General features: G+C 44.8%; 1 protein-coding gene across 1 annotated transcript; it reads left to right on the top strand.

Annotated features, from left to right (window-relative positions):
• The first annotated feature begins 303 nt into the window (after nt 1-303).
• Nucleotides 304-11,882, top strand: MEST. The gene is made up of 12 exons (XM_036247642.1): nt 304-338; nt 3,356-3,510; nt 5,164-5,243; nt 5,648-5,725; nt 5,847-5,983; nt 6,121-6,179; nt 6,925-6,965; nt 7,507-7,577; nt 8,061-8,162; nt 9,650-9,726; nt 10,726-10,789; nt 11,656-11,882. Exons 1-12 carry the CDS (start codon nt 313-315, stop codon nt 11,771-11,773), a joined length of 1,008 nt encoding a protein of 335 aa, XP_036103535.1. The 5' UTR covers nt 304-312; the 3' UTR covers nt 11,774-11,882.
• The last annotated feature ends 287 nt before the right edge of the window (nt 11,883-12,169 follow it).

Consider the following 12,169-nt stretch of genomic DNA (forward strand, 5'->3'; position numbering starts at 1 on the left):
CGCAGCAGCAGTGGGGGCTGCAGGGAGGGGTGGTGGCTGCGGTGGGAGGACCATTGCGGCGCGGTGGGCGGACCAGGGGCGGGGCATGGGTGGGCTCTAAAAGTCGGTGCCCACTGGCTCCGCGCTGCCGCGGCAACCAGCACATCCCGGCGCCTCCTCTGCGGCAGTCGTGTCTCGCAGTGCCGCAGCACACGCCTGGGTGGCCGTTTGCTGCTTGCCGCGGCCGGCGCCGCCCTCACGGGCTGTGCGCGCCCTGCCTCGGCGCCCCGCGCCCGGATCGGTGTGCCGTGCGGCATGGGATAAGACGCAGCCATGGTGCGCCGAGATCGCCTCCGCAGGTGGGTGCGTGCCGCCGGCGCGAGGGGGTGTGGCCGGCTCGGAGCCGCTGTCCGGCCGGGGTGCTGGCTAGCCTGTGGGCACTGTGTGTGTGGGGCTTCCGGACCGCGCTCCCGCAGTGGAGGGAAAACCCCATGGGGGCCGGGCGGGGGACCCTTTTGCGCTATCTTCTTGGGAGGGGATGTCGCTTCTGCACGCCGTAGAACTCGGGACCTCCCTGATTTAGGATTTCTAGGACCCCTGGCGCGATTTAAGGCGTTTAGACCCCGGCATTGCCCTAGCGCGACTTAGGATTTCTAGACCCTGGTTTCGCCTCTGATGCGATTTAGGATTTTTAGACCCCAGCATCGTTCTGATGCGATTTAGGACTTTTAGATTCCCACATTGCACTGACGTGATTTATGATTTCTGGACATCGGCACAGCTCGAATGTTATTTAGGATTTTTAGACCCTGGCATCACCCTGGCGCGATTTCGGAATTCTAGACCCAGGTTTCATCTTGGTACGATTTAAGATTTTAACACCGGATACCACCCTGGCACAACTGAGGATTTTCAGACCTCTGCATCTTCTTGGCGTGGTTTAGAATCGTAAGACTCCGGTATTGCCGTGGTGCGGTTAGGATTTCAGAACCTAGGTATTGTTGTGGCGCAATTGAGGATTTCTAGACCCGGGATTTACCTTGGCGCGGTTTGGGATTTTGACACCGGATATCACCCTGGCGCGATTTCGGATGTCAAGGCTCGGGTATTGCCGTGGCGCAGTTTAGGATTTCAAGTCCCTGATGTCGCCGAGGTGTGAGTTACTGCATAGGTGTGACTAGGACTTGCATTAGCATGTTATCACCGAGCGTAAGTATTTTTGAGATTTCAGTAACAAGAAGCTAAGTGAGCATGGTGATGTGGCTAAATAATCATCATGTTACACTTGAGTTGTTTGCATTGGTTTACAAAGTAGTTCCCAGTGTCACACGATGCTGTAAGGTGGGGCAGATTTGGTGGTATTAAACGTATTTTTCCTCTTTACAAGATGAAGAAATCAGGGCTGGAAAAAGGTGATTGATTTCCAGAAGGTTTGTATTGGGGTTTGCCAAATTTATTCTTTTGACCCATGGCTCATAAAATAATGGAGATTTTAGTCAAAAACGTTTAATCCATTTTGCTTACTGACAGGTTGCTTTCCTATTAAAAAAATCCTAAAATGTCATTAGGGGCATTTTTACTAAGGTGATAAAGACAGAAAATGGCATCCTGAGGGGTAGCCCCTTGGTTTTCTTGGAGTAAAAGAGAAGGTGTGGAGGGTGGGGGTGTCCAGGAGCAGAGTATATATAATCATCCCCCAAGCCCCCACTGGGTGGGGGTGCTCCTTCTGCTTGCTCCTCTAGTAACCCCTCCCTGGCTCTGTGCTGAGTCATTGCCATTTCCAGGCTCTGGACCTGAATGAAGGGGAGGAGAGCTGGGGATAAGGCATGATGAAATGCGACCCTGAAAATGTATGAGCTGGAAAATGACAATCTAAACCCAGTGCTTTTTGTCATCTTATCTTTCAAAGAGATACTGGGGATGCAGCCTGCTACTGTTGTGGGGTGGAAATTGAAATATAATCATCATGTGCCAGTCATTAAAAAAATATCATTTCTAATATTACTTTGAAAGGTAGAACCAAATCACTGACTGGGTTTGTCTTACGGACAGGTACCTTGGAGGGGAAAAAAGACTGCTGTAGTGATACCTAAAATATAGGCAAAGTAGCTTATATTCTTTAAGGAATGTGGTTACCATCATGGAACCACAGGCTTACTTATTTTATTTGTGATGGGCAGGGATTGTAGCCAGATTACCTGTAATATAGTGGAACGGTGTGTGTACAGACACGAAAAACCATTTCCACCAGGGCTTTGGCAATTGATTTCTTATTTAAAGCTCTGGGTTTTTAAAAATTAATTAATTAATTATTTTGGGGGAAGGTATTTCCATTGTGGCTATTTTGAGAACTTCCATTTTACTGATAATTCTTTCCCTGGTGGGCGCCAGGAGTGATAAGATAGAAACAGAGGGAACAGTTTCTAGCTCCTGCTTAGCACTTATGGCTGTTGTGGACAAATTAACTTGCACCTTTGAGGTCGTGGGCATGGGAAGGTTGGGTGTACAAACCATGCTCTCCTTCCAATGACAAAATCAATTCCCAGATGTTGGGTATGATGAGTTCTGCCTTATTTTGAGGGGGACGAGGGAGGGAAGTCCTAAAAAATTAAAGAAATGGGAGCTTCCTCAAGAGTCTGCTAAGAAAAGCGGAAATATAATCTGCTGCCCTGACCTTTCAAGAGATTAGATATTCAGGGTCATGACAAAGCTGCTTATGTTGAAATGTACAGTGCATCTGTCTTCTTCCTTTTAGACTCTAGCCCGAGTTTTCCAACACAAATCCAGACAGTTGTACCAACAGGGCTTCACTGGGGTCAGAGGGCTGAAACATACTAACAATCAAGAGTAGCTCTCTGTTGAATGATATGTAAATTACTATACATATATACACACTTTAAAACATTAGTTAAAAAATATATAACATTTTACTCGTGGTGATAGAGCTTTTGAGTACATGTGAAGGAAATTATTTTCCCCCTCTAAGAAGCCTTGATAAAAGCCAGTGAAAAGGTACCCCACAATGCTTAAGTAATCTTCCTTTTACTTAACCTAAAAACCTCTCCAGTGGGTCTTGGCAACAGCACAAGGGGAGGGGCTGAGGAATTAAAGTGGGAAGAAGACGAGGAAGATTCCATATTGAAATAATATATTTTTTTTCCTGAAAATTAGAATGATGAGCAAATATGGTGATTACCATAGCAGGCAGAGGTGCGCTTACATTCTTCTTGGAAAACTTTCCGCCATGGTTCATATGAGGGCAAGGAAGTCACCGCATGGTACAGCAATTTCCCACCCTATCTTACCAGTTTGGGACTTGTAGACGTGTGCACAACGTCACCTGACTGCTTACCCCCCGTCTCTGATCTTCCCACAGGATGAGGGAGTGGTGGGTGCAGGTGGGGCTATTGGCGGTGCCCCTGCTTGCGGCCTATCTACACATCCCGCCCCCCCAGCTCTCCCCTGCTCTTCACTCATGGAAATCATCAGGCAAATTTTTCACCTACAAGGGACTACGCATCTTCTACCAAGGTAAGAACAGGACTGTTGGAACACCCTGTGCATGTAGGACCCTGAAGGCCCCTTGAGGTACTTATTTTGTGTCCACTGATCTCTGTTGGCCTTCAGTGATGGAGGGAAAACCCTCTTTTTCTATGATGTGTGCTTGAAGGAGTGCACTAAACCCTCTTAACTCGATAGCAGGGGAATGCAAAGAAAGTTGCTGGGAGGGAGCGGGTGGTGGAATCGAGATTCCAGTCTCTGTAGAGATGACTTTATCATTTTTTTCAGAACCTGATTTGTATTGATAGTTTTTTCTCTTGAGTGCCCCTAGTGTCGGGTAATATAAACAGTATTCATAAAGCTACCATTGGTTGTTTTCCCCCAAATTCCTGGTTTTATTTTATTGTTTTCTATCAAGATTGTTATATGCATAACTAACTGTGAGTTAAGTCTTATACCTTTGTATAAATTAATTTGCTAATGCTAATTATTGTTATGACTGTTACTTATTAAGTAATTACCATATACTAGGCATTGAATTATATTTTCAATCTTTATTATTTCATTTAATCTCTATAATAGCACTTGGAGATAGGTGCAGTTAACTTCATTTTATAGGTAAAGAACCCGAGAAACGAGATTGGAAAAGATTTCTTTTGGGCGGGGGTCAAGAGCAATAACGAAAAATGTTTGTCATAAACCGTTTTTCATTATTGCTCCTGACCTCCTCTCATTTGCTATATTCAGTAAGTAAGTATATAAATTTCTTTATGTTGGTCATTTAGGTTGTTTCCAGTTTTTCAATGTTTTGGTTAATGTTGAAGGGAAATTTTCATACGTGTTTATTTTTTCCTTATAATTTTGCACTATACTACTTGTAAATAGAATGATTTTATTTGCATGGATTCTAAAGAATAAGACATATAGGCTAAAATATATACAATTTTTAATTGCTTCTAACTAAATTATTTTGCAAATGTTATTTTCAAATTTACATGCTACTGGTAGTATATGAATGTATCATTTTAAATCTAATATTATTAGCAATGCATTCTACTATTAAAATGTTTGGCTAATTTAAAACATGTTTATTCACTAAAAAATGTTCGTGTTTGTATTGATTAACCCTTTTTTATAGTTAGAATTTTGCAATAGTTTGAGCATGATGCTTTTGATACTTATCCCCTTTGTGGGAAATAGACGTGTGGGACAAATAGTATAAACTAAGGTACTCACAAGGTTGAGGAAGGGTTGCTATATTTTAAAGAATTTGTGTGAGGTCATTAATGATAAGGTACAAAGAATTTGTAGTTTATATATTGTGACTGTATACATTTAACTGTGAAAGTTTACTTTTTAATGTGAAAAGCAATTTGCATATTAATAATACACAATAATGGGAGAAATGGTTTAAAAAACTCTCCGTGAAATCAAGTAGACTCCCTTTAAGTATTTTCCTATAAAGTGTCCTATTTATAATTTTTAAATAAACAGATTTTAAAAAACCCAAACACCTATTTTCACCTAAAGCAATAAGCGTGCATTTTAAAAAGAAATCTACTTTTTAATTTCACTGACTTGGGCAGGATTTCTTGTCGTTTGTACCAGATTACTTAGATTTTAGTATCTTCGAGGTTATTTTTGTAGGGAGTTGGCCTAACAGCTCTCTCTCCTTCTTCCCAGACTCTGTGGGCGTGGTTGGAAGTCCAGAGATAGTGGTGCTTTTACATGGCTTTCCAACATCCAGCTATGATTGGTACAAGGTAATGAAGTCAGACTTTCTAGGTCCTACTATGTCTTTGACAATCCAAAATCAAGGATTTTGTTGTCAGCACTGATAGGCTCTTGCATATTTGAATTGCTTCATAAATGAGGATTAAATGTAAAACTGTTTTTCATTTACTGGAAGGGAGTAAAAAACTGTCTGGCAATCTGGGAAGTGTCATTGCCAAGTTAAAAATGCTGGAGTTCCTCCCTCAATAGAGATTATTAGGGATAAAGCACTTTGCAAGGGGATCATCTGCAGGCCTGTGGTGGGTTCATGTGGATTTTCCCTTTATTGATGTCTGTTCGTTAAGCTGAGAAAGGGATGAAACCCCTGGGCTGCTGTAGGTTGGAGGGGAGGGGCAGGATAAAAAGTCCAAATCATCCCTTTTCTTTCTTGTAGATTTGGGAAGGTCTGACGCTGAGGTTTCATCGAGTGATTGCCCTCGATTTCTTAGGCTTTGGCTTTAGCGACAAACCGGTAAGCAGCCTCTGGACAGGGCCAGTGTTGAGGGACGGGGGTGGGTGAGATGGAGGGTTGAGCAGCAGACAGATCTGCGCTCATGACGTCATCCTGCGTATCTGGGCTTTCCCTCCCTTAGAGACCACATCACTACTCCATCTTTGAGCAGGCCAGCATCGTGGAGGCGCTTTTGCGGCATCTGGGGCTGCAGAACCGCAGGGTCAACCTCTTGTCTCATGATTACGGAGACATCGTTGCTCAGGAGCTTCTCTACAGGTCAGTGAAGCGGTTTCATTCATTTAAGATACTAGGAAAGTAAATTGTTCCTGGGTTCTTTCTAGCCCTTTCTGAGAGTTTGTCTTCAGCTGCTGCACTGGTGCATGGCCACTCATGCATTTGCCTCCTGTTTCTAGGTTCAAGCAAAATCGATCTGGTCGGCTTACCATCAAGAGTCTCTGTCTGTCCAATGGAGGTAAGTGCCTTGGTAGTGGGTGATGTGGGCCACGTTTAGGTATCAGTGACACCTGAATGGTAATCTGATGGCATTGCAAACAGACACAATTTAACCAGGGGTCTATAGCTTTTTGTGTGCCATGAATCACTTTGGTGGTCCGATGAGACATACTGACCCTTTCTAAAAATAATGTTTTTAAATATATATATCTGTATATCTGTGTTATAAATTATATGTGCTTTTTTAAAAAAAATTGATTTGAGAGAGAAACACTGATTTTTGTTTTACTTATCCATGCATTCATTGGTTGATTCTTGTATGTGGCCTGAACCCACAACCTTGGCATATTGAGATGATGCTCTAACCGAGTTACCTGGCCAGGGCCTAGGTTTTTTTTAAGAACCCACACTTCCTGCAAAGCCTCTGGTTTCTTTTGCTGCCCGAATCAACAGCACTATGTTCTGAGGACAGGGAGGAGACATGCTCAGGGGAGGTGGAGTCTAGCCAGCAGTATGGATGACCATGTTTGCTCTTTATTCCCGTCTCTCTACCTTTACAATCTGGAATATAATTTGACCTGCTAAACCCAGAATTCCCTGAGGAAGGAATTAGAGGACAGTACTAAGTTTTTATTTGTAATTGTTTTTTTAGCAGTAAAGTCCCCAAAGGTGACAGTGAGTAGGGTGGATAGTCTCCAATAACGGACGTCTGTCTGCCTTTAAATTGTTGGAAAATGACTAACTTAAGTCTTTTCTTCTTACAGGAATATTTCCCGAGACTCACCGTCCTCTCCTCCTCCAAAAGGTTGGCTACTCCCGTGTCTAGAGCCTTAGTTCTTACTATTCACACTGACAGATAACACTGGGACCTTTGTAAGGGCCACTTCTGCTGTAAGATGCCCTAGTTGAAGTCCACCTCGTCAATTTACATAACGAAGTCAGTTTCTCCTTCTTATGCAAACAAAGCAGTGGAAGTGGCCCACACATAAATCCTAGACCTTCCTGAGAATGAGAGATCAACAAATATTTGGAGAAATACAGCTATCTAAAGATTTGTGTTATCAGCATGATGTTTGAACAAGTTGGGATTCTAGACTAAGCTGCCTGTAAAGTTTTTAGGGATTCAGTGAAGTGTAGAAATGTAATCTTAAAGGGAATTAGAAATAGTTTGTTTTCTATGAGAGAAGATTCACGTGGGTAGGCCGAACAAAAAAAGCCAATGACCAAGCCTTTCAGTAGGAGATTAGGCCAGAGTCCTTTTAGTTCTTAGTATAAAACCTTCGGTCCCGGTTAATTGTCTTCTGTCCCTGGATTCTTGATTTTTACTTTTCCTTATTTACCTGTAGCTTCTCAAAGATGGAGGCTTGCTGTCACCCATCCTCACACGACTGATGAACTTCTTCGTGTTCTCTCGAGGGTGAGTCATTGTCAAAGACTTGTACTGCGGCCTGGGAACAATGTAGTGAAAGCTGCTGCCCTAAAATTCTGGGCCAAATCCTAGGGTTTGATTTTTTATTTTTTTTTGTTAATCCTTACCCGAGGATATTTTTTTCCACTGATTTTTTGACAGAGTGAAAAGGGAGGGAGAGAGAGAGACACACAATGATTGGTTGCCTCCTGCACAACCCTGACCCGGGCTGGGGAATCGAACCTGCAACCCAGGTGTGAGCACTTGACTGGGAATTCAACCTGAGACTCCAGTCCACAGGCAGTAACACTCTGACTACTGTGCTCAGCCGCCCAGGGCGTGCTTGCTATTTTAAAGCAGAGGCGTTGGTCACTTGCCAGGGGAACAGTAGGAACTCGTAAATCAGTTAAGGGTCAGACTACATGACCTCTGAGGTTCCAAACTATTTGACATTCTGACTTCTCACACTGACCTACCTTTGGCCCCTTTCAGCCTCACCCCCGTCTTTGGGCCATACACCCGACCCTCTGAGAGTGAGCTGTGGGACATGTGGGCAGGGATACGCAACAACGACGGGAACTTGGTCATCGACAGGTGAGAAACACCCTTTGCTGTGGTTTCTGGAGAGGCTTTCGTTTGGAACATGGGGGAAGATGTGGGATTGCTCGTTCTCTCCCTGGCTGGCCCTCCCATTCATAAGGAGGCTGGTTATGTCTCATGAGGTACACCAAAAAATAGTCATGCTTTGTCCTTTTTTTTTTTAATCCTTAGCTGAGGAAATTTTTCCAGTTTTGTTCAGATAGAGTGGGAGGGGGAGCGAGGGACACATCGAGTGGTTGCCTCCCGCAGGGGGAACCGCAACTGAGGTTCGTGCCCTTGACCAGAACTGAACCCTTAACTCATTGGTCCACGGGCCGACGCTCTAACCGCCGAGCCAAACCGGCCAGGGCGTGCCTTGTCCTTTCTAATAAAGCGAGCGTAGAGTGGGCCCTGAGTCTGAGCGATGCGGCAGGCGCGTCTGGATGAACAGCTGCAAATTCTCACGCTAATTCCATTGCAGTGGGCTGATTGGCTTTGGCAAATCCTTCTTTGGACTTTTGTTAATATTAAATGCTTCGACATGTCTAAGCATAGTTGTGAAAAGCATTTGGTGCCTTTCTCAAAGTACAAGTCTCTTCATTTTTCGTATCTTTCTGTAGCAGCGGGCTGAGAGGGATTTCTGTCTTGTACAGACTTCCCATGCCTGGTTTCAAATGCTGCTTTCACAGAGGGACCTAGAGATGGTGATGTCCATCCCTGCAGACGAGGCCCGTCCTCCTGCCAGCAGCTCCCCTTGCTGTAACTGGGGCTTCGCTGCGAAATGAGGGAGAGCGCCATTCCTCCCCCGCCCCCAACGCCCGTTAGATCCCCAACATTCATTTTAATATAAAAAAAAGTCAAAACAAAACCCTTTAGGAATTCCCACTTACTTCCCTTTCCAAAACATAAAAAGTACTTCTGACAGGTGGCAGTTGAGGTCCGTACCTCCTGGAGTCCCAGGCAGAATAACTAGAACACCCGAGTTTAGTTCTAGAACGTGGCTGTGGCACCTTGTCACTGTCGGGAGACACCCTCCACTTTATCTGTGGTCAGATGAAATGCAGAGGATGAAGCTTTGTGCTTGTGAACTTCTGCACTTACAATTCTAGAAGTATATGTCAACTTAGAGATCACAGGTCAGTCCTCTTATTTTAAAGAGGAAGAAACAGGTCAAAAGATGAGTATTAGACCTTTGAGTTACAGAGCTAATTAGTGGTGGAGACACAACCCAAACTAACTTTCAGCCTTCCTGTATCTCATTTCCTGTTGAACAAACACTAAGAAACGTGAATTCTTACGTAGGTAACGGGCATGATCACTGCTGGGGCCGCCGTGTGGGGTTAACAGAAATGGGTCCATGCAGCGGGCCAATCCCAGGGGTGCCCAGTTGCTTCCGGATACGAAAACGTACATTGGGTTCCGTGTGGCTCCTGTCAGGCCTTTGCATCCCTCTAACAGTGAACGTCTCTTGTTCCGCTCCTGCCGACTTACCTGTGCTACAGTCTCTTACAGTACATCAATCAGAGGAAGAAGTTTAGAAGACGCTGGGTGGGAGCTCTTGCCTCTGTAACTATTCCCAGTGAGTATTTCTATATTCCATCTTCGTGGGGAAACCAGGGGGCTCGGGGGTTAAGATAACTGCCAGAGTTAGCAAGTAAAAATAAAATAAAGACATCTGGCTAAATTTGTTTCAAGTAAACAACACACACTTTTTTTTGGTTAATCCTCACCCAAGGATATTTTTTCACTGATTTTTTTAGCTAGAGAGGAAGGAAGGGGGAGAGAGAAACATCAATGTGAGAGAGACACATTGACTGGTTGCCTCCCACATGGCCCTGGTATGGGCCAGGGAAACCTGCAACCCAGGTACGAGCCCTTGACTGTCATCGAACCCATGACCCTTCAGGCCAGGAGCCAGTGCTCTAACTGCTAAGCCAAACTGGCCAGGGCCACAGATCCTTTTCTGGGGGGACATGGGTGTGCTGTGCAATGCGTGGGACATACTGATAACTTTTAAAAAATCATGAACTGAAATCCAAATGTAACTAGTTGTGCTTTATTAACCTGGCGACCCTCTCCGGCCTCTGGAACGTGCCGCAGTGAAGTATATCAAACACTGAGATGTAAGGTGACTACCAGCACAGCCGAGAGTTAGACTGGTGTCCGTGCTGAATTCTGGGACTCAAGGCTGTTTAGGTTACTAATCAAGAGCCTGTAGGTGGTTTCTGCTCATCTGTCTCTTCATTCTTACAGATTTAAAAAGAAAAAATTGGTGCTGTGTCTCACACACAATAGTGCTAAAAAAATAGTTGATTTCAAATGTCAAGGGTCAATTATTACTGAAGAGAGACTTCAAGAATGACAGTCTCCGGGACTGAGAAAGAGAAGCGGCGGTGGGGCCGAATGGCTGGCTGTACAGGAGAAAGTGTCCCCCGTGGACTAGTTTTCACTTTATTCCCAGAAGTTTCTTGCAACCTACTTACTGAAAGCAGCTAGATCTCTGTCAGAGAGGGGTAATTTTAGCCTGTGGGTAGAACAGACGTGAGAGCAGTTAGTGATTCGTTCTTCTCTTTCCTAGTTCATTTTATCTACGGGCCTTTGGATCCGGTGAACCCCTACCCGGAGTTTTTGGAGCTGTACAGGTGAGTCTCCCCAGGGGCTTCGCTGTGCTGGTTCCTCAGACCTACTGACTGCTCATCCAGAAAACAGAGAAAAAAGCATGAGCTGGGGAATCTTATTCTCACATAAGTGTACAGCTCAGGAAATTCTACAACATTCTCTTGATTTGTACAGCCTGTTTCACTGTCAGGGTCGCTACCTATTCCTAGGTGTACAGGTAAGAAGACACTGTCATATGAACTAAGGAATGCAAGTATGTCAAGTTGACAAGACATGTTTGCTTTAGTCTGATTGTAAAGCCAACTCTGGGCACCTGCAGGGGAGACTGAGGGGCGTGCACTGTGGGAAGTGCCTCCTCACTGGTGGCTGTTTTCTCCAGGTCTTTATTCGGAAGGTTGGAATAGGAAGTCTTGACTGCCTTTGTCTGTAAAGGCATTAGAACGTTCCATACCTTCATGTGGCCTAGTAGAAACAACCCAGTAGTAAACAGCTTCCATTTAATTTTCAACAAGATACCATCTCTCATCTCCTTTCGGGGCTAAGGAAGGTCTTTTGTTACCTTTGTTGGACAGTGGTCCCCTGGTTTGAGCATCATGCTTCTCTAGGGAGCACAGAGTCACCCTGCTTTGACATGTGTTGCAAAGCGTTATATTTTCAAGTTGTTGTCTGTTGGATTATGGACATTTAAAATCTAGTCTATATATGTCATAAATGGAATTGGCAAGTTTACTGCCTCAGATACAATTCCAGAACAGAAGCCGAATAAGCTTTGTTGGTTCTTTCCAGTGTGGTATGTCCGCAGGGGCATTTACTGGGGCTGCCCACTGGCTTACCTCCCCCCCCCTCCGTCCAGCCTCCAGCTCACCTACATGCTGTTCTCTTCCACTAGGAAAACGCTGCCGCGGTCCACAGTGTCGATTCTGGATGACCACATTAGCCACTACCCACAGCTAGAGGATCCCATGGGCTTCTTGAATGCATACATGGGCTTCATCAACTCCTTCTGAGCTGGAAAGAGTAGCTTCCCTGTACTACCTCCCCCGCTCCCTTATCTGTTGTGTATTCCATTTAGAAAGAAATGCCCCAAAGAGGTCCTGGCCACCAAACACTCTTCTCTCACAAAGGTCCACCTGACACACTGGTGAACAGCACACAGTAAAAAGCCAGCAGAGGCCCCGACTGAGGGTGACCTGATAGTCCACCTCCCCTTCCTGACATCTGATCAAGTGTATGGACTTGCCTTTGTGTTACTGGGAAATTCTGACGGGCACTAGTACTCACGGAAGCAGAGAGACAGACATTGTTTTGCATAAGAGTCTTTACCATTTCTATGAACTTTTCTGAGATATCTAGAGTGCTTATTTCTGGCCCAGCCCCAGTTGGAATCTTACGTAAAGAAGGAG

The sequence above is a fragment of the Molossus molossus genome, unplaced genomic scaffold (genome assembly GCF_014108415.1).
Source record: "Molossus molossus isolate mMolMol1 unplaced genomic scaffold, mMolMol1.p scaffold_m16_p_7, whole genome shotgun sequence".
In the NCBI taxonomy this organism is placed as follows: domain Eukaryota; kingdom Metazoa; phylum Chordata; class Mammalia; order Chiroptera; family Molossidae; genus Molossus; species Molossus molossus.

Bases quoted from the DNA above. Each gene is read 5' to 3' on its own strand.
- MEST (XM_036247642.1), top strand. From the start codon at position 313: ATGGTGCGCCGAGATCGCCTCCGCAG. The intron at 3,511-5,163 runs GTAAGAACAGGA...CCTTCTTCCCAG, and splicing joins ACTACGCATCTTCTACCAAG to ACTCTGTGGGCGTGGTTGGA. The intron at 5,244-5,647 runs GTAATGAAGTCA...TCTTTCTTGTAG, and splicing joins CCAGCTATGATTGGTACAAG to ATTTGGGAAGGTCTGACGCT.